This window comes from Amphiura filiformis, chromosome 8, assembly GCF_039555335.1.
Source record: "Amphiura filiformis chromosome 8, Afil_fr2py, whole genome shotgun sequence".
In the NCBI taxonomy this organism is placed as follows: domain Eukaryota; kingdom Metazoa; phylum Echinodermata; class Ophiuroidea; order Amphilepidida; family Amphiuridae; genus Amphiura; species Amphiura filiformis.
In genome coordinates this window covers 27,343,473-27,366,071 of record NC_092635.1, presented here as the reverse complement: position 1 = coordinate 27,366,071, position 22,599 = coordinate 27,343,473, and the positions used below count along the sequence as shown (strand labels likewise).

At 35.6% G+C, this 22,599-nt stretch overlaps 1 protein-coding gene across 1 annotated transcript; it reads right to left on the bottom strand.

The window, feature by feature from the left end:
• Window positions 1-11,717: 11,717 nt before the first annotated feature.
• LOC140158367 (octopamine receptor beta-2R-like) lies at window positions 11,718-13,463 on the bottom strand. Its single transcript, XM_072181459.1, has 2 exons — window positions 13,051-13,463; window positions 11,718-12,387 (listed from the first exon to the last, which is right to left on the bottom strand). The coding sequence occupies exons 1-2, from the start codon at window positions 13,437-13,439 to the stop codon at window positions 11,718-11,720; spliced, it is 1,059 nt and encodes a 352-aa protein (XP_072037560.1). The 5' UTR covers window positions 13,440-13,463.
• Window positions 13,464-22,599: the final 9,136 nt, after the last annotated feature.

Genomic DNA, 22,599 nt, shown 5'->3' with positions numbered 1-22,599 from the left:
ATATCAAATGCGAATGTGAAACTCGCATTCTCAAAACAACCAAAAATTGTAATAAAAATTGACGATTATAGGCCTATTTTACGATTTTTTTTTAGCCGGATTTTGGCAATGTCCATACAAATTCTTCTGCGCCAGAGATTGCCCAATAAAGCTGAGTGAGGTAATGTTGGCTCAGACGGTGTCCGTTGGCCTCTCTACCGTGACTTCAGTGTTGCCGACCACTTTCAATGGCACGAAGTCCTGAAACCTTCTTGAAAAGCCACCCAACTCTCCTTGTACCGTTTGATTTGAAGCTCTTTGATAAGGCACACATCGATAAAGGAGCCCAAAAGGGTGAAAAAATCACTATCGACCTGTTGCTACCACGTTTACGCTCTATTTTTGATATAGGAAATTTGCGTGTAAATTGAAACTAAGCAGTTGATCATCCTTGGCTTCAACAAGACGAATGATGGCGTATGTCATCAATTTCCTCCGACATGCAAAAATGACGATGATAACGATGATGATGGTGTCGACTGGTTCTATTTTGGAAATTACGTGTTTATTTAAGCATCTAGCAGCAAATTCGCGTAACAGCTGGCAACCAAATTATTTTGGTTAATTCGGGTATGCTGAATTCAAATATTTTGTCTGCCAAGCTATAATTATTGGAACACCGCCGTGACCCTAAAAATGACCCCAACCCAAAAACTAAAAATGCTCTAAATTCACTATAAAACACGTCAAATTATTCGTCTGGGTCTAAGGATCACAAAAATGTAACATATTTGCGCGTACCATATATAATTACCAAGTTGTGAGGCTCAGCAGGTCTAAGGTCAATACAGGGGTGAAAAATTAAAGTTGCTCCGATTTTCGTAAAAATGTAGGTCTGCATGATTATTATTATCATCATTATTATTATTAGTGTCATTATTATTATTATTATTATCATTATTATTATTAGTGTTATTATTATTATTATTAGTGTTAGTATTATTATTATTATAATTATTATTATTATTACATGAGGACCTTGATCCTAGTTCAATATAATAAAGGTTATAACATTAGCAATGTCATCATAATCATTTCATAAATAATTATCATCATCATCGCCGTCATGATCATCACCATGATCAACATCATCATCATCTCCATCGTTGTAAAATAAAGCTTAGGCTTTGCATGTCGGAGGAAATTGATGACATACGCCATCATTCGTCTTGTTGAAGCCAAGGATGATCAACTGCTTAGTTTCAATTTACACGTAGTTTTCCAAGCAGATGAGAAGTCACCGCAAAAGAAAGTGACAGTAACTAGCTATGAAGATCTAAATAAACTATGGAGAAAAGGCGCCGATCTTGTTGACACCAGCAACAGAAAGAGAAGAATAACAGATGATGACTATGACAGAATTGAGTGGGAAAAAACTGATAAACTCGAATGACTGGACAAACTCATATAATATGAGTTCACCTATTGCACTTGTATCATAAAAAATCATACAGTGAAGTGATACTGAACCTATTAAAATGTTTTACTATAACATGTACAATACTATGTTGAATCTAAAATGGCGATATTTGCAGGTAGTTTCATGTCTACATAATATGAGACTAGCTTGTTAAGATTGTATTGATATATTGATTCACTAAAATCAAAGTAGATTTCCAATTCATTTCAATATTGGCGATGTTCGATCTGCAATACACATGATTAAGGTGGTGACAATGGATTAAACCAAAAGTGTAAAAAGCTGGTATAAACTAAAAACACGATCATGATTGTTTGAATGAAATCGAAAACTCGTTTAACGAAGTTTGTTTTCTTTCATGACAAGTTATTATAAGAATTCTAGCTATTGTATTAACTTATAATAGTGTGTATTGCTGTTTGATGACAATGAAATCATTTTTTAAAAGAAAAGTATCTGTAGGCCTTCAATATTTAATAATTTATTCTCGTAAAAAAGGGCATGCGCCTACATTATATACGTTATATACGTTATTGTAGACTCATTTGAGTTGCTCGTGCAAAGAACTTCACGACATAAAAGGTTCTTTCACTGATAACATTTTATATATAACTGTTGTTGTTGTTTTTATTATTTATATTTGTTTTATAAGATTGTATGTGTGTAGACGTAAATGGCAGGTAAAGAAAAATGTATCGTTTGTAAAAAGAACATGCAAAAGAAACATCAAATTTTCTCATGTAAAATATGTAAAAACTATGTGCATAAGAAATGTATGAACCTCAGTCGAAAGGAAATTTCGTTACTTAAAATAGATGAATATGTATGTAATAAATGTTCCAAAATCAATGATGTGAATATAGATAATGATGAGGATTCTGATGGCGATAATGACCTTATGAATGAATCTGGAGAAACAATCCACGTATCGGATATTAATATAGACAAATATGATAAAATGATGTTTAATCCAATTAGATTTCAAAATAATAACAAAAATGACGAATTTATTGAAATGAACAAAATACCAGAATGCAATTATTTAACACCGGAAGAATTCAGCCAAAAATATATTGATACCAATAGTGAACTCTCCATACTGAATGTTAACATTAGAAGTATCAAGAAAAATTTTGAAAAATTGAAAGAAAACATTAAGACCTTAAATCACGAATTTAACATCATTGGCCTATCTGAAACCCACTTAAAAGAATCGCCATCCGAATACTTCAACTTAAATGGTTATAATATGGAATATACAAACAGAACAGAAAGAGAAAAAGGGGGTGTTTGTTTATATATTTCCACTTCAATCAAATATAAACTGAGATCTGATCTTTGTATTTCAAACTCTAATTTTGAATCTTGTTTTGTAGAAATAGAAAAGAGAATACACGAAATATGTTAGTAGGTGCTATTTATCGTGCACATACGAAAATTGAGCATTTCATCAAAGATATTGGTCCTATTTTTGATCAAATAACTAAAGAAAATAAGGAATGCTATCTAATGGGGGATTTTAATATAGACTTGTTAAAGGATGACTGTCACAAACAAACTCATGAGTATCTTAATCTTGTTTATTCATATTCGTTCATGCCAACAATTTACAAACCAACTAGAATAACTGAACATAGTGCAACCATTATTGATAATATACTTACAAATAATCACGATGTAAACTCAGAAATAATAGTTACTGATGTCAGTGATCATCTATTAACTATAGTACTCAAAAATCGGGCAGTAAGAAAAACATCGCCTGATGAAAGAAATTATTTTTATAAGAGGAATCATAATACTTGTAATATAAATAATTTGAAGCAAAAACTTTCAATGTGAATTGGCATGCTGAACTGGATAATGAAGATGTAAATGATAGTTACAATAAGTTTATACGTATTTTCAATAATGTATATAATGAATGTGTGCCTTTGACAAAACACAAGAGTAATAATAAAAAAGAACCAAAATTTCCTTGGATAAGTAGAGGTCTTCTCAAAAGTATAAAAACTAAGAATAAGATGTATAAGAGGTATATACAAAAGCCATGTGATGAAACGCTTGAGTCATTCAAAACATATTGAAATAAGTTAAACACGTTAATACGAAAATCAAAAAGAGAGTATTATAAAAAGAAATTTGAATCTGTTAAACACAATCTACAAAAAACATGGAAAACAATAAATAGTATTATTGGACGTAACAACAAAAGAAATATGCAAGCTAAATTCAAAAATGATGAAGGCGAAACGGTGTCAGATCCCCAGAAAATTTCAAATGAATTTAATAAATATTTTGTTAACATCGGACCTAAATTAGCTTCCAAGATTACAACAAATGGCAAGAAGTACTATGATTATTTAAAGAGCCCATTAAGCAGTAGCATGTACATGAAACCAATTGTTGATGAAGACGTTATAAAAATAATACATAAATTTAATCAAAACAAGAGTGCTGGTCACGATACTATTGGTAATTACGTGGTAAAAAGGATTGCAAAGGAAATATCGATTCCATTAACTATTATATTCAACCTGTCTATTACTGCTGGTGTAGTACCAAATGAGTTAAAGATCGCAAAGGTAATTCCCATTTATAAGAAAGAAAATCCAGAAGTTTTCTCAAACTATCGTCCAGTTTCTGTTCTGCCATGCTTTTCAAAAAATACTTGAAAGGCTTGTGTTCAACAGATGCATACATTACATTGATAAATATGAAATTCTAAATGATAAGCAATTTGGCTTTAGATCTAAACATTCTACCTATATGGCTATCTTGGAATTTATTGACAAAATTAGTAATGCTGTCGAAAACAATGAGACAACTGTTGGGATTTTCTTAGATTTGTCAAAAGCCTTTGACACTATCGACCATAGTATTTTATTACATAAACTGGAACATTATGGTTTTAGAGGAAACGTTTTAAAATGGTTTAAAGATTACTTACATAATAGAAAACAGTATGTGTATTACAATTCTTGTAAATCTGAACATAAAGATATAATATGTGGAGTACCTCAAGGCTCCATCCTAGGCCCATTATTGTTCATTTTGTATGTTAATGATATCATAAATACTTCCACCATTCTAAAATTTGTCTTGTTTGCCGATGATACTACTATAACTTATTCACATAAGGACATTGTGTCCAAATACGATCTTATCAACAATGAATTAAAAGAAGTAAATAATTGGTTTAAGGCTAATAAGCTATCAGTGAATGCAAGCAAGACTAATTATATGGTGCTTGGTACACATCACAAAACATCACACGTATTGTACAATGTTACTAAAAATATTATATTAGATAATGTAATCCTGGAAAGGTTGAATAAGACCAAATTTCTTGGAGTGACAATTGATGAGAATTTAACCTGGAAATTTCATATTACCAACATCTCAAAGAATATATCTAGAGGTGTTGGTGTAATAAACCAACTGAAACATTTTGTCCCCGAGCGAATAATGTATTCACTATATTGTACTTTAATACTTCCTTACATAAACTATGGTATCTTAGCATGGGGAAATACTTGTCAAAAATATTTGGAAAAGATTTTCAAACTTCAAAAAAAGCCCTTAGAATGATATCGAATAGTCACTTTTTAAGTCACTCAGCCCCTATTTTCAAGAATTACAATTTGCTTAATGTTTATGATAGTTATGATCTCGAACTAAGCACTTTTATGTACAAGTATAATACCAATCAGTTACCAAAGGCCTTCAATAGTTATTTTGTTGAGCAGAGGAATCACCTCAGGTATCACACAAGAAACGCTGAAGATTACAAGATCTGTCTTACAAAAACAGAGTTTGCTAACAAAACAATAAGAACCGCCGGGCCAAGAAAATGGCATTCGATTGACAGATGCGCCAAAACGGCTACATCAGTAAAACTCTTTAGATCCCAAATTAAAACAAACCTTATAGAAATGTACACTTAATACCTCTTAGTTTGGATTTACTTATTTTATTTTTCTCCTTTTAAAACAAAAAATCGATTAAAATTCACTGATCTCTTAGCATTTATACTATATTCACAAAATGTCAGCTTTCTTGTGCGATATACGTACGTGAGCAAATGTTATGAAATCCTAATTTATATTCTGCATGTTCTTTATTCATCATTTTTTTTCCTGCTTAGTTCGTTCTACATGAATGTATGAAAGAGGGTGGGGGTGTTTGTATGTATGTAATTGTATTTTATTAGACAAATTAAGAAACTTAGGCTAAGGTTAAGGGGGTGCTTGTTCAGGCCTTTTTGGCCTTCTGAGCATCTCCTCATTCAAATGTGTTGTTTTTGCTGTTATTGTATTGTTGTATTTTGAATGAAATAAAGATTGATTGATTGATTGATTGATTGATATCAAAAACAGAGCGTAAACGGTGTAGCAACAGGTCGATAGTTATTTTTTCACCCTTTTGGGCTCCTTTATCGATTTGTGTCTTATCAAAGACGGCTTCAAATCAAACGGTACAAGGAGAGTTGGGTGGCTTTTCAATAAGGTTTCAGTACTTCGTGCCATTAAAGGTGATTGGCAACGCCGAATTTACGGCAGAGAGGCCAGCGGACACCGTCTGAGCCAGCATTGATGTGAAAATGCGAGTTTGATTCGTATTTGATGCCCGGGATTTGATGTTTGATAATAATTATACATTTTACAAAAGTATTTGAATTTTGGGACGGTCATATAAAATCTATAACTAGAGCGAATAAACATGGTAGCCTAAATAAGACTTCATTAAGGAATCGGATAGCAACGTTTTTTGTGGGACCTGAGAGCACATCAGACATATCGAATCTTATTTTGAAAACGAGGAATGTCCTTCATCAAATAATTCAGATTTTTTGAAATTCGCGATTTAATACAAATTTTATGACACATTATTAATATTTGATATTTTTGATATTTAACAGTCCTAAAGACCTACATTTTTAAGGTGTTTTGGGGAAAAGTCTATATCTTCAATATGAAAGGTCAAATTTTTCATACGATAGACGGCTTTTCATCCCAGCTACATACACTTTTAGTAAATATCATTAGATTTATACAATTAACTTCGAGGACTATTATAGTATTAAATTTCAAAAATATCAATTTTCAATCGTTTGCCATAAAATGTGTGTTATATCGCGAATTAAAAAATAAATCAAAGTTATTTGATATCAGAAGGACATTCCTCGTATTCAAAATGCAATTCCGGGAGCAGTTCTCATACGTGACACGATCTGGTCCATGGGGCCAAAAGCGGCAAATTTGAAACTGTAAAAAAACAATCGAAAAAGGATCGACCTACCGACCCTCCAAATTTTTGTCTCGGAAGGGCAACCAAACAATATATTTTTTTGGCTAAAAAAATAATATGGAAATTCATCAAGCCGATACCTGCACAAATAATTTTCTTTTCTAATTTATTTTAGAGCGTTATATAAAATTGGTGGAGGAAATTGGCAAGTAATGAATGGTGCTTTGTTTCACTGTAAAAAAGTTTATTGCAAGTGCAGAATTCACTAATACCCGTTATTAAAATCATGCCTTCATTCACTACAAAATTCCTGGCGACGTAGTACCTCTGCTGCAATGTTACTTCGCGGCTACTACCGCTGCTACTATCGAGTACCCAACCCTTTGTGGCCGACGTTGGTACTACACCAAAGTACCAGCATCGGTCATCATACTGTAGATACCCCCGTAGCAAAGTACTTACATGGATACTCCGCCATACGTCACCTAAGAGTCAACTGCGATGTACCGAGTAGGTGACTTATAGGCACACCATAGTCGGGGGTACTTCAAAGGCCCTTCAGCGGAAGTACCTGCACAGTAACCGCATACATGGTGTACCCATGTGTCAGCAGTGAAGTAGCAGTGAAGGTACTCACCCGCGAGGTACTCCGTCGCCAAAATCCTTCGATCGTAAAGTTCATTGACTTCAAGGCGCGCGCGCCTATGATACAACTACGCGGCCGACTACGCGTTCAACAAGGTTTGCACACGAACGCGTTGAAGTGGAATTATTAATTTGTTATGATGGATGCAATAATGCTTGTTGCACAATGCAGTTTTTCCGTACGCCGGCGACAGTGTTACATTATAATCCCGTCGTTTTTCTTTTGTTTTCCGTTTTGTTCTGTTAAGAAAATAACACTTTAATTTGTTAATACCAAATTACCATCATCATTGTTATGTTAATAATGTTTTAGCATGTTACTTAGACCGATGTTATGTGAAGATTTTGCCTTGTTCAAAACCTGAAGATTGTTATTTATTTTCTTGTGCTTTTATTTTTGTATCGGTGTTATGTTTGTTTGATTGTTTACTTGGTTGGTTAGTTAGCTGTTTGCTTGGCTGGTTGCTCAGCTTGGTTGTTTTCATTTGTAATTTTTATCTTATTTAATTAATTATTTAGTAAGTTTATTAGTTTTCAGAAATATTTAGAAAAGATTTGAATCATATATTTTATTGACATGTTCATATGTTTTTTATTCATTGAATCATTATTTGCTTTAATTATTTACTCATTTATTTATTACCTATTTATTTATTTAGTTATTTACTTATTTATTTATGTAGGCCTACTTATAAATTTACTTTTTCTTTACTTATTTCACTATTGATTTTTTATTTAGTTGTTTATATACTTATTTATTATCTTCACTTATTTATTTACTTACTCATTTAGATATTTATTTATTTATTTAGTTGCTTATTTACTTACTTGGTTATTTTCCTATTTCCTTGTTTATTTACTTACTCATTTAATTATTATTTACCTAATTATTTACTTATCTTTATTATTAGTTGTTTACCAATCTCCTTATTTATTTATTTATTTACTTCAAGTTGGGTAATTATTTATTTAATAACTTATTTATTTGTTTACCTATTGCCTTATTTATTTACTTACTCCTTTAGTTAGTTGTTTACTTACTTATTTACTTATTTATTTACTCATTTACTAAAAGGCCTAGGCCTACTTAACTTATCCGCTTAAAAATGCCCCAAAACAAATAAGAAACATAAATCAAGAACATATTAATCAGTATAAATCAATATAGCAACAAAAACAAATAAGAAACGGCAACTCACTTGCCTCATTTTCTTGCCAAAGTACCCACGTAGGTACTCAGCTGCATATTACCTGGCAGGTAAGTACCAGTGTCGGTACTCGGAGTACCTTCAAAGTACCTACGCCACGAGGTATTCGCGAGTTGCAGCCGGCTTGCCGGGCCACAAGGGTCTGGTGGCCGACGTGGGTACTCGAGAGTAGCAGCGCTGCTACTCTCATGAGAATCCCGTAGTGTTACCATATGCCTGTACAATTTGCCATAAAATTATGCATTAGTGTAAGAATGTTAGAAATAAGCAATAGACCCCGGGCAATAGACAAACAAATTGGTGTTATAACGTAAATAATTCTCCAAACATACGACGTAGAAGGTCTTGTGGATATTAACAACTTTGCAGAAATATGACAAGTTAGGTCATAGGGAATGCAGTGTGAGCTAACAGGCAATAGAGAGTTTTGGTAGTGTAGGTATTGCTTTCCCCCAAAATAACGGAATACTTTCTTTCTCTTCTGCAATCTTTAATTAAGAATGCATTATATTAGCTGCATTTCTTTCCAGCAGTTATTTAATGCTAGCACTTCTAACATAACTTTACATCCCATTCCTCAATTCCATGTGAAAATGCCAACGTATGGGTGCAACATCACGTCCGCAAAAACATTCTAATGTAAGTGATGTGACCCAGCATAGCACGTGGAAACACTTTTGACCATTTGACTTAAAACTGGCACCACAGTTTTAAATCCTTTTCATTCATATTTTCACTAAATACTCTTAAGAATGCTGTCTTTCAGAATACGTAGCAACAATTTGAAACAGACTGGTCAACTTTGAGAAATTAACCTTTGAAATTGGGTAAAGTTGTTTTTGGATCACCCTGTATTGAGCCATTAAAATTACAAACCGATCTCTTGTAATCCTACCGCGGGGATCCGCAGTAAAGGATAGGGTGCAAATTGGCCCTTTACTGATCTTGTGGACTTCATAATAATAAATAATAATAGTTTATTGGAAAACACTTTCAAAACAGTGGCACACGCTAAAAGCGGTATACCTCCCAGAGATATATACAATAGGATACATAAATATCCCACATATACGTACATAAAATAAGAATAAATAAGAACTACATGATTGATAGAGTATTATTAGAGTTAAACCTTTTTAAGAAGTTCAGTTCTATATACCCATGCACCATGTGCACGTTTAAGATACGATTTGCAAAACCTGTCGAAAATGACTTGTACGACACAACTTATCTTGACACCCTTAAAAGAGTCACCAAGCATTAGATGGAGCTTGGTGTCAAGGTCTCCAGCCATGAAAAGGAACCATAAATTACTTAAGTTTTTGGCATACAAATCATTTTCTAACTTTCTTGGTGCCTTCAAAATATATCTTGCCATTTGCAATAATGTAAGTTTTCTTGATATCAGGGTTGCTCCCGCAAGCTCACACTGAGCAATTGATTAAGCTGGTAGTGAGTGCTAACGTCTTCCATAAAATGTCGCCATAATAAACCCTGTTGAAATCATCGTGACGATCAATAATTGATTTAATGCAGTTAATTTATTACCCTTTTTAATTGTTTCATTGATATGAAGATGATCAGGCAAATTCCTAGAAATGTAAACCCCAAGATATTTGTAGTTATCACATTCAGAGATACATTCATTACCTAAGTACCATAACTTTTCCTTATCTATCCTTTCCCCAACCACTAACACTTTTGATTTTTCATGATTAAAATTAAGCTTCCATGTTTGGAGAAGGAATTCGCAATATTCAACGTCTTTTTAGAGGTCATCTGCATTATCAGCCATAAGAACAACATCATCTGCCCAGAATAAGCAGCCTAATTGGATACCACAAATGCAGACCCCGACGTCCTCGTTTCTTATTAATTTGGCCAGTTTATTAATGTAAATGCAAAACAAAATTGGTGATAACACGCAGCCCTGTTTCAGGCCAATTTCAACATGAAAGAAATCGGTTTCAATATCACCAAATTTAACATTAGATTTAACATTTTCGTACATACTACAAATAATTTTCCGCATTTTACCACGAATCCCTAGTTTCCAAGCAACCGCTAAAAGACCATCCCTCCAGGTCGTGTCGAATGCTTTTCGTGATACTGCTAAACCGACCACAAAATTGGGATAAGTGCGATCAAAGCAATAGTGTGTGATTTCCATAAAGAATATATTCTTATTTTGTTTTGTACATAATATTAGTTTTCACTGATCACATTGTGCCCCTTTCAATTTCGAGCAAAACAAATGAGGTAACACGAAGAAAATTGCCCATTGTCCATAATTATCGTCAATGCGTGCACTAAAATACCATGTGAAACACTAGGCCTGAAATGCTTTAATAACAGTAACATCGTTATTGAGCGGAGTTTTACGCAGCTAAGTCGTATAAATTAGACGTATAACTAAAGACGAATATCGATATATACACAGTTTATACGTCACTGATTCAATGGTACACATGCACGAGACATGTCATGATCATTCCATCGGTGAACTCGGAATAAAACCGGAGATCTCCGGGTTTATTGTAAAAAACTTAAATATTATTTTTAATAAAACAGCGGCATACCCAGGCCGCTCCTACAGGGGGCTGGAGAAAATGTGAATTTTGCCGCACCCTTCATCAACAGCCCGAAAAGGTTGATCCAATATTTTTTGGATGGTTTGAAAAAGTGAACAGCATTCTTTTTTGCCGCCCCTGCTTTTACCCCTGGGGCTCGCGCCCCCAAATATACGCGTATATGATAAAAGAACTTCATGCTTAGTCTTTTACATGGTATTTTAGTACACCATGGGTCCATTTCACTAAACTTTTAACCCTTCGTAACTCAAGTAACTAGACGTAATTTTACGAATGGTCCCTGTAATAAATCCCTATTACTTACGAAGGGTACCGTTCGTAAGTAAATTGAGTGAAATGGAACTTACGACTCGTCGTAAGTTACGAACGATTTTGAGACTTACGAAGCCTCGTAAAGTTGAGTGAAATGGACACATTCGACATAAAAATCATGCAAAAAGTAGAAATTAGAGAAAAATTGAGGGCATCGCTGGAGCAACTCCACTGTTGTGTGCAGCCACATTACCATCTTCCATACATGCCATGGGTAGAACTCTCCCAGGTCTGGTAATCAATAGTTTTGTCCTAAATCCGATAATTCGTCAGAAATTTCAAAGTCATTGACGGCTGAGGAATCTCATTCCAGTTACAGGTCAGCATTAGGCGAAACACACGACGAAAGTTTGGGTGTCTAGCATATATAAAAGGGTTGACTGCCGAATTCAGGTAGATAAAAGCGCCGCAATATGGGACCAGTCTTACCACAATATCACCTTGTATTATCTTCTGTGCCACAATCACATATGGTAAGATACACAAGATGAAAACACACACTACGCACAACATGTTTTTGGTAATTTGAATTTGGCGCCTTTGTATCTTGAACATCATTGTGTGTTTTATTCTGGTATCTGACGTGTGCTTGACAAATTGTGAAATTGAATATATACTAGAGAGGCTGATATTAGAATCGCTTATATTTTCACCTGAACTTTGTATCATTTTCTTCGAATGATGTCTATGGCGGATGAATATGGCTGTGTAACACATGATAATAACAACGAGCGGTAAGAAAAATGTAAGCAAATTAATTCCGTTGTAGATACTAATGTACGGATGTGAAGACTTCTGTGTGCAAACTCCATATTTGGTGTTGTATCCCAGTACAAAGCCGCCAGGGAGAATTAGTGCAGGTAATAGTATCATTGCAGACGGGAAGAGCCATGTAAACAAAATCCACAAACGGATTAACCATCTGTAGAAGGATAAAAACGAGTGTAAAATGAGAACTTTTGACTTCGAAATCGATTTCTTCTGTTGTAACATTACGCTTACGCATTACTCTTATCCACCTGGAGATTGCATCATTCCAAAGACATATCCACTTTAAATTACTAGACATCACATCAGTAGCGTAGCCGGCGGGGGGTCACCTAAAATGGGGATGTAGAAGCGGGAAAATCGGGACGAGAAGAAGGGGAGAAAAGAGAGAAAGAAGGGGGAGAAGAGGAAGAGAAGAGAAAGGGGGAGGAAAGAGAGAAAGTGAAGGGAAAGGGGAAGGAGAGGGAAAGAGAAGGGAAAGGGGATGAAGGGGATCGGAGGAAAAAAGAAAAGGGAACTTAGGGAGGAGAAATACGGACTGACGTTTGCCCCACCCCGGACTGACAATGCTGGTTACGCGGCTGCATCACATGTTGAATTCCTGAACATAAACCATCAATTTCTAAACATGTCTAGTTTTTTTACCATGTTCACAAATCGATTATATAAGAAATCTTTAGACACTGGTCCGGTTCAAATGTTTGATTTTGATTTCATGGAATGTACTTGACAGCTTACGTGAGACATAATCAATTAAATGTTGTTAAGGTGTTAAGGTGTACTAACCAGGAATTAAAAAACGTGATGAATTTCTTACCTGGGTTTATGAGTCTGTAACGGCCTTGTCACCACCAACAATCTTATGACACTGATAGAGGCTAAAGTATTAACACTCACACCAACACAGATGAAATTAACAGCAGTTGAAGCTGTACAGATCCATTCCGCTACAGGTGGCGTGTCTTCAATCGGATTCCAAAGTATGACGACGTTAACTGGTAGTAAAGAACATGTTATAATATCAGCGATGCTCAAATTCACCACGAAGATGTTATTCAAATTGTGAAGTTTACGACAAAGTATGACTGAGATGAGTACAAGGCTATTGCCAGCTAAGCCTGTTATACTTATTCCGATGAAAATGATGGCTAAAGATTTGCGCTGAATTGGATCTTCAAATTCGAAGGTGGAGTTCTGTGGATTCATGACGACAGCTTCGATTCACCATGGATGGGGATGCAAACAGGGGATGCAAGTTCTTCAATAATGCAAGCTTCGGAGTTCTTCTAGCACATACCGATCACAGAGAATTGAGCTTAATTAGCTATTCTGTATTTACTACTTCACCGCATTAGCCATTAAGCATTAAGCACTTCGTCCAGGATCAAAAACAACATTCTACCTTGCATCGTTACAATACAACACACGCTAATTGCCAGAAGATGACGACCTTGGAATGATGATCTCAATTCAATTAACCAGTTGATATTGTCACATCTGAATATGTGTGATTTTATACGCTCGATTGCCGTGATGAAAGCGTAGTATCAGGTTCCAAAAGTAGCCAATTTATTTGTTTGTTCAAAAGAAAGAGTTGTCGCATTTTCAATAGTAAATATTGAAAGTCAAATAACATGTTTTGTCATGTCGGAAGGCATGTTGTATTTTTACCAGATTTAGTTACATCAGGTTTTCGAAACACCAATTACTATATGAAGCGTTTATATTTGTCCCAATCTCATAAACGTAACTCGTAAACCTTAATAATACCCTGACAATTAAAAACATTTTATTACTTTGTTGTGCAATAGATTGGGTCTTCAATTATGATGGTTGGCTAAAACTATAACAATAATTCTATTGGAACCTTTTGTGCTACAATATTATTTATAAACATAACAAATATTTTTTGTTTAAAACAAAAATTAGTGCTTCTTCTACTTCTACTAAATGTCTGGGTAGACCATACAGGTTTCACGCCCAGCAATGCAAAACATCACATCTGGTGTAGGTCACTCCAGTCACTTCCAAAAATACTGACGTGGTGATCAACTAAATATACTCGAAGACGATGGTGAATAAAATAAAGCAATAATTGCCCTACGCATCTTTCTTTTAGCCTGAAAAACACTTTTGGACTACAATTGGGCAAAATTGTAAACTTACCCGAAGACTGTCAGTTTCCATTTATCTATGTGGCAGAACTGTTTACCATCTGACGGTTGCGTCCCCCCGTTGCGTCCTAAGGTGTCCCACAAGACAACCAATCTCGTCTGGTACGGAAGTACAACGTACAGTGCACGGTTGTTTGATATGATAATTTATTAATTTTTCTATCAAAGCATTATATAAATGTTCAATTCTAGACCTGGACAATACCAACAGCTATCACACTAATGTTCATTATATTTCCAGCTATTTTTAACATAGATTTTCGTATCTATTATCAAATTATTAATTTTTCATTTTATAAACTGTACATTTGTGTGAAAATTGAGGGCGTTATTTACATATATTTTAAATTAGGCAATTAATATAAGTTATTCCTTACATTCCATGATAAAAAGTTTTTTGAAAATTTCCTTCCCATTTGTTTCTTTTTTTTCTGTTCTAATACCTCTATACAAGTAGTGTCTACCCTTTGTAAAGATGTAAACAAGATTTCAGATAAATAGCGCCACTATTGTTCAACTTTTCTTTAAAATGGCACAGGTTTATATGTCATCAACAACCGTGAGTGGTGGCGGAAGCTTAAAAATTTATTGGGGTTGGTGGACGAATACATTTTGTGCCGATTTTAATGGGATATTTGAGCGCGAAGCCCGCGCAAATTTTCAACTTTAGACTATTTTAGCCCCAAATAAAGGTGGATTTTGGTATTTCATGGGCAACTTGAAAGTTGCAGCAAAATCCTATTGCCTTGTATTCAGTATCCATTGAAGGAAATCTGTTCAGCTCTCATTGGATTATTATTTTTGTTTCATGCATTTGGAGGGGATCAAAACATGTGATAACCAATTACAATTGTCAATATTCATATCGGTGATCATTATTCACGTAATAGAAACACTAAGAATTTAAATATTTTCTGACTAAGGTCCTAAATGGCATTGCAACTTTTATATCCTTTCAATAGCAAAGTTAAGATTCAAATGTCCTGATTGGGAGGTGTATCCAACGAGTGTAACCCTTGGTCTTTCATTTCTTCTGACCTTCTTGGTCTTAGAAAACATTAAACTTGTCATGTTTCAATATGGGATTAATTAAACAATGACCACTGATGTGAATAATGGCATATGTTATTGATTGCCACGTGTCTTGACCGCCTCCAAATTCACAAAAGAAGAAGAACAATTAAATGAGAGCCGAAGACATTTCCTTCCATGTGTACTAAATTCAAGACAATAGGATTTTACTGCAAATTTTATATTGGGGTACTTTCATTTAGGGAACAACCCAAAAGTTCGATGAAGTCCTAGGACTTCATCGAACTTTTGGGTTGTTCCCTTAAATCCGGGCCTTAAATGTACGCTGCGACATCAATATTGGGATCGTTGCAACAAATGAGGTGTCATAATGTGCAGAAATATTAGGCTTCGAATTCATATCCCAAATCTGTCACACAACCAACCGTTTTGGAACGATGTTTATTCATTAAGGAGGGGGAGGTAATTACTTGTTGGTAGGTGTTTATATGAGACGACGAGCACCCACAATATAATACCTCTTAGTTTTGATTTACTTATTTTTATTTTTTCTCCCTTTTAAAACAAAAAATCGATTAAAATTAACTGATCTCTTAGCATTTATACTATATTCACAAAATGTCAGCTTTCTTTTGCGATATACGTGAGCATATGTTATGAAATCCTAATTTGTCTTAAACTTATATTCTGCATGTTCTTTATTCATCATTTTTTCCTGCTTAGTTCGTTCTACATGAATGTATGGAAGAGGGTGGGGGTGTTTGTATGTATGTAATTGTATTTTATTAGACAAATTAAGAAACTTAGGCTAAAGTTAAGGGGGTGCTTGTTCAGGCCTTTTTGGCCTTCTGAGCATCTCCTCATTCAAATGTGTTGTTTTGCTGTTATTGTATTGTTGTATTTTGAATGAAATAAAGATTGATTGATTGATTGATTGATTGATTGATTGACAACTAGACGTGCTGCTGCGTTATGGATGAGGTTAATGGATTTGGATTAGAACATGGGTGTATATCGTTTAAAGTTGGCAAAATGCCGAATGTCGATTAGTCAGGGTCAGCCGGCGCGGTACTGCGCCGTTAACTATTGTATGGTACCCTCCTTCGTCCACTTATCATACTGAATCACCTTTAAGTATTAGATAAAGGGTGAGAAACAGACCATTATCAGAAACAATGGGCGTGTTGTTCGTGACTGGTAAGATAGGGGTCTCAACCTAAAACCAACTAACATTGAGTGTTGTCAACGTTTGGACTTCGATCTGTTTCAACACCATGAAATTCATATCTTGGACAAGTGTGATTAAGCAGATATTTGAAAAACCTAGTAACGCAGTGTTCATTTGGTACTTCCCATTATGGGTAGGTCACAGTAAGGCTTTGCGCCCCAGCATCTTGACTTGACTTGCAGATTAACTGCGAAGCTCCCCTGGTCGGGTAGTATCCCGAGGGTTCTTGCCTAGTAGTTAATTTGCATGGACCGTTGAGCGTTTTTGGGTTGGCTAAGGGTAAAGACAGATTTTCTTCTAAAAACTAATGGGAAGTTTATATACAAGTACGGGGTATACATTCAACGATAGTTTCTTTTTTATTTATGAGTTTTAATTTAATTTTCATAACTTTAAATACTTTTATTAATTGAGCACCAGTGGTGTTATATAAAATATTTACTGTTATACGGATTGCAGATTGAAACTTGAACAAAATAAATACAATGGATAATCTGTGAATAGAAGCTAATAGAAAAGGGCTAGACGTATATTAATTCATATGTTGCCATCTGACTCCTCTATCATGTCTATCGTTTGATTCTCCTGTTCCATATAGACTAGTACGGAGTATACATTCAACGATACAGTTTCTTTTTTTAATTTTATTTATGAGTATTAATTTAATTTTTATAACTTAAAATATGTTTATTAATTGAGCACCAGTGGTGTTACTGTTATACAAAATATTTACTGTAATACGGATTGCAGTTGCCCTCTATAATTGTCCATAGCCATGTAACATTTGCATATAAATCGAACTGTAAATGCATTTTTGCCGTAATTCTACTTGAGTCTAGTAACTGTGTGTTTTGTGTCGTTGTGAAGCAAATCACACATAGCTTTATGTACTACTAGTATATCTACAGCATTAGGAGCTGTGCAATAATTATGAGGGGGGTAAAATTTGCCAAAAATTGCTTGCCTCCCCTCTCTACCGACAAAAAATCTTTGCCCCCCCCCCCCACCTTTACACATGCCAAATTTTGGGGATCCCAATTTGGAAACCTCAAATCGTCTAGATATATGTTGCGAGCGCAGCGAGCAGGAAAATTTGCATATTAAAGTGTTTCCGTAATGTTTTCCTAATCCGTTTTAGAGCGTTTTATTTAAAAGGCGCCCCATGAATGTGTGCCAAAATTCGCTTGCCCCCCCTCTCGGCTGGCCAAAAATTGCGTGCCTTCCCCCCTTTCGGCTTCCCCTTCCAATTTTACCCTCCCCAGGGCTCATAATTATTGCACAGCCCTTTATAAAATACAATAAAATATAATCAGTTTAAAAAATAATAGTACGTGAAACAAGCATAATAGAATTTACAAGTAGAATACAAATTAAAATACAAATATTATAAAACACTTGGTGATGTGACCGGCACATACTCGTTACTCGTATAAAAAGTAAAAGCTAACACTTGCACTATCAGCAAAATATCAACATTATGACATAATTTTTTTCCCATTTATGGAATGTTGGGCTGGGTGATAATTGCACAAAATACAGCATCAATTAAAGTCAAATATTAAATACAAAGCATAATGAAAAATACGAGGTGTGACCGGCTCTTAAAAGCGGGTCACATATACTTCAGCCATTCGTATCTAAGCATTTACAAAAGGTAATGCATTCTCAAATTCTCGGTACTAGGCGGTTACCCGTATTTGTTCCGACCTGTTTAATAGTTTTGAGACGCATAATGGGCCGAAGGACATCTGACTAAGGCTACTGACAATAGCCCGGTGACTGACCTCGCTGTGTGAGAGTGAGCATGGTATACGCCATAGGTCATCTGCTTTTAGACTACCTCCACGATTGGCCTACACTGCGCTATACTTCGGGCACATATAAAATCAGAATTTTGGACAGTTTTTGAGTTCAAGACGCAAGCTTCTTTCTCAAGACGGAAGCTAACGACTATCATATCCGTTGAACATATATATTCAAGTGCAAGGAACCAAATCTGACTTCTTTAGACTAAATCAATTACGGGAGATATTCATCATTTTCTACCCCGGTATCCAAAGATAATCGTCTGAATATCAAATCGTGCATAGCACATTCACGTGTATCGATCCCGGGTATTCATTTCAGTGTCTCTGCTGTACCAAGTAATTATTAGCCAGGCGATGTCGGTGTGCACCAATCTGAGAAGCGTTTACGATATTTGGCCCTCTATTGACGGCAATACAGATGTACCAGAGCGGGAGATTTAATTCGTAATTCAATGCTCATATAGGGGCCATATAAAAAATGGATGCCAAAAACATTGGTTCCACTAATGTAGGAAAACTAGGTGCTAACTCAAAAATCACCCAATAGCACCCTGTACTAATCACTGTTGTGTACAATTCCCGATAGCACATAATAAATAATGGACCCTGACCTCAGGACACCGCAGTATTACATCAGGGACACCGCAGTAATGGCGAAGTCGTATAGATGTATAGGTTTGCGTTGATAAAAAGATCATCCGTGGATTTAGTGTCACATCACACACTTGTCTCGGTCCCAGCCTGTTTGTGTTCCTCCATCAATAAACAAACCAAGGAGCACAAATCGGCTGGGACCGAGACTAGTCACACACTGACATGTGTCAATTCTACTCGTGTTGATAATAAGATCATCCGTGGATTTAGTGTCACATCACACACTTGTCTCGGTCCCAGCCGGTTTGTGTTCCTCCGTCACTAAACAAACCAAGGAGCACAAATCGGCTGGGACCGAGACTAGTCACACACTGACCTGTGTCAATTCTACTCGTGTTGATAATAAGATCATCCGTGGATTTAGTGTCACATCACACACTTGTCTCGGTCCCAGCCGGTTTGTGTTCCTCCGTCACTAAACAAACCAAGGAGCACAAATCGGCTGGGACCGAGGCTAGTCACACACTGACCTGTGTCCATTCTACTCGTATTGATAATAAGATCATCCGTGGATTTAGTGTCACATCACACACTTGTCTCTGTACCTGCCGGTTTGTGTTCCTCCGTCACTAAACAAACCAAGGAGCACAAATCGGCAGGGACCGAGACTAGTCACACACTGACCTGTGTCAATTCTACTCGTGTTGACATCACAAATCATCTCTGTTTATGTATTCGCCAGCGAAGTGTTACGTGAAATCCGATTATCACCATGTCAACTGGATCGCGCTTTTGAATTCTGCACCACGATCGAAATGATCGCAACACAAAGTCTATGGCATGTGCTACCAATTCCAAAAGGTGCGTGATCCAGTTACCAAGGAGTTATGTAACCACTTCGCTGGCGAATTATACATTGATATCGAGGGATCAGAACCAGAAAGCCGTAACTCACTATGACCAGCTCTCACAAAATGAGCATAAAGTTGGCTCCTTACTTTGGCCTTCAAAAATCAATATTTCCTCCACAATGTCTTTTGTTTTCTATTGGATTTTGCCATGATTAATGAGATGTATCTTCTATAATGCCCTGGCGACTTTTCATTTTGTGGGAGCAGGTACTTGTGAGTTGAGGATTTCTGACTCTCAAGCATCGATACATATTGTTAGCGGTTTAGTTACCATAGCTACACGGTGATGTTACCAACCGAATTGCACCAGTTCTGTTCAATTCCTTTAGTAAGAAATATTCTTGATTATATGTGTGAACTGAATCCGACGTAAAGTTAAATTTGGAATTCTCATAGTAATGATTAGAAAGAGTTATATTGTTCTCATCCTTGTAAAATGGGTAAAATCCATAGATGGAGATTCTGTTACAAATAGCGGTGGCAAATGTGAAGCCAATTAAACCACTGGTAGGGCGAGGTATCGTCCAGATTCTGTATGAATGAGAACAGAACAAAAGAGAGATGGATAAATATTTGGCTATTGTGTTACTCCATGCAGTTGAAATCCATAAGACATGACCTTAATCTTCCACACAGGGAGTGTAATTTTCAAATGGAGTCACTCATTCAGGTAACCCCATTTGAAACTAACTGTGTGGAAGATTAAGGTCATGTCTCTCATAGGGGTGTATTGATTTCAACTGGAATTGCCCATATTTATGAAAGCCATACACACACGCCTTCCCAGGTGTTGACAATGTTTATACCCTGATTTCATGAAATCGAAGCGAAAACCGATTGCTAAGGTACAACATCTTTTTTGGTCTTATAGCGCTATCGGTGACCGAAGAGGTACCGATGTCACTTTTTATCGTATACCCTGAACATTTGTACAGTGCATTCGTTCTTTATTTAGATGAAAAACAATAACACTATGCAACTGTTAATTATTATGCGCGTTATTACATCTCCAGGGAGTAATGTTAAGAGTCATCGGGTACCTAACCGTGCACCGATAGTTCTATAGGACCAAATTGGATGTGGTGCCTAACTTCAATGGCTTTCTTCACATCCTCAAATCAGAAATTCCACTATGGAATACTCATGCACATAATAGCAACACCGTCATGATGTAATACGCATAATTTCATTGGTTGCTAGATGTCCGAACACTAAATTTGCATCCAATCACTTACCGTTTCAAGACACATCACATTGCTAACTCCTTATAAAGGCGGAAGTAATATACATTTCGATTGGAGGTAAATATCCATATATTCGTAGGCAATCATTATGATCGTTTTCTATAACGCAGAATAATTTACGATGTAGACTCTAACGCATTCTCGAATAGATTTCAATTTTTGAGTGATGTAAATCAAATTTTATGGTATGAATACAAGCAATAAAATTAAGATTTCAGTAAATCTGCAAACCAGGCAATACGCCAGTGAGGAGCGCCTTTTGTTACAAAGCGTGGATACCTTGCAATTTATGAGCCCCTAAAATCGTTCACTTAGCGAAGAAGTCACGTGATTTGTATCTGAAAAGTAAACTATATACAGATTTGATAATATCAGACAAGAAGAATAAAAGTAGGTGATGAAAAGCAGTTTAAAATCCCCACCAAGGATGCATCATTTCATATTTTAGGTGAGATATACCCGACGGGGACCCACAATGCTGGCCATAAGTGTTGGGACGGTTTGATAGGGTAATGTAAATAAGCCCCCCACTCCCCCGATCAATGTTGAATTCGACTTTTTGGTCACACGAGCCTTGTGGCACCCAACATTGATTGGTGGGGAAGGGGAGGGTTGGGGTGTTAGGAAAGTGTTTAGGCTTGACACCAAAGAAACCTCCACTTTATCACGTTAATAATAACGGAAATAAGGTCATACTATAGTGTACGTTTTCCATAAGTGTCCCAACACATTTTGGCCATGGTTGTATTTGAAAAGTTGAAAAAAATCATCTAATTTCAGTTTTTGCTTATAACTCAAAAAGTAAATATGATATTGACACCAAATTTGGAGCAGTTAGAGATCTTATCATGTGGCTTTACCAAAAATTTTTGGATGGCTACATTTGAAATTTAGGGACTGGTCACTTAAAATGTCTTAAAACGATATTTTGGCCCTGTCTAAGTTCACTATTCGTCACTTTAACTGTCAAAAACTTGGGTTTTAAAATGGAAAATTATTGTTTCCACCAATTAAAATGTTACATTACAGCTATAGAAGAAAATAAAAGTTATCACAACATCTCGTGATCAAAAAACAAATAAAGGAATCGAACCCATGCACACTTGTTTTCCCAATTTACCGCAGTCTACCACAAATGAAGCAACAAAATACAGAAAAAAAAAGAAGGACGGACATTGGCAAAAATTAATAGAACGACGAATATGATATGATGAAGGATATTGTAAAATAATAACAAAAAAGAAAAGAAAAAGATATATAAATAAATTCAGGGGCTCGAACCCGTGTCCACTGTGCCTGTGGCAATGATGCCGTATCCATTGCACCACAGAGCTGTATTACTTTAACAGGCTTAAACTGTAATATAATGCTATTC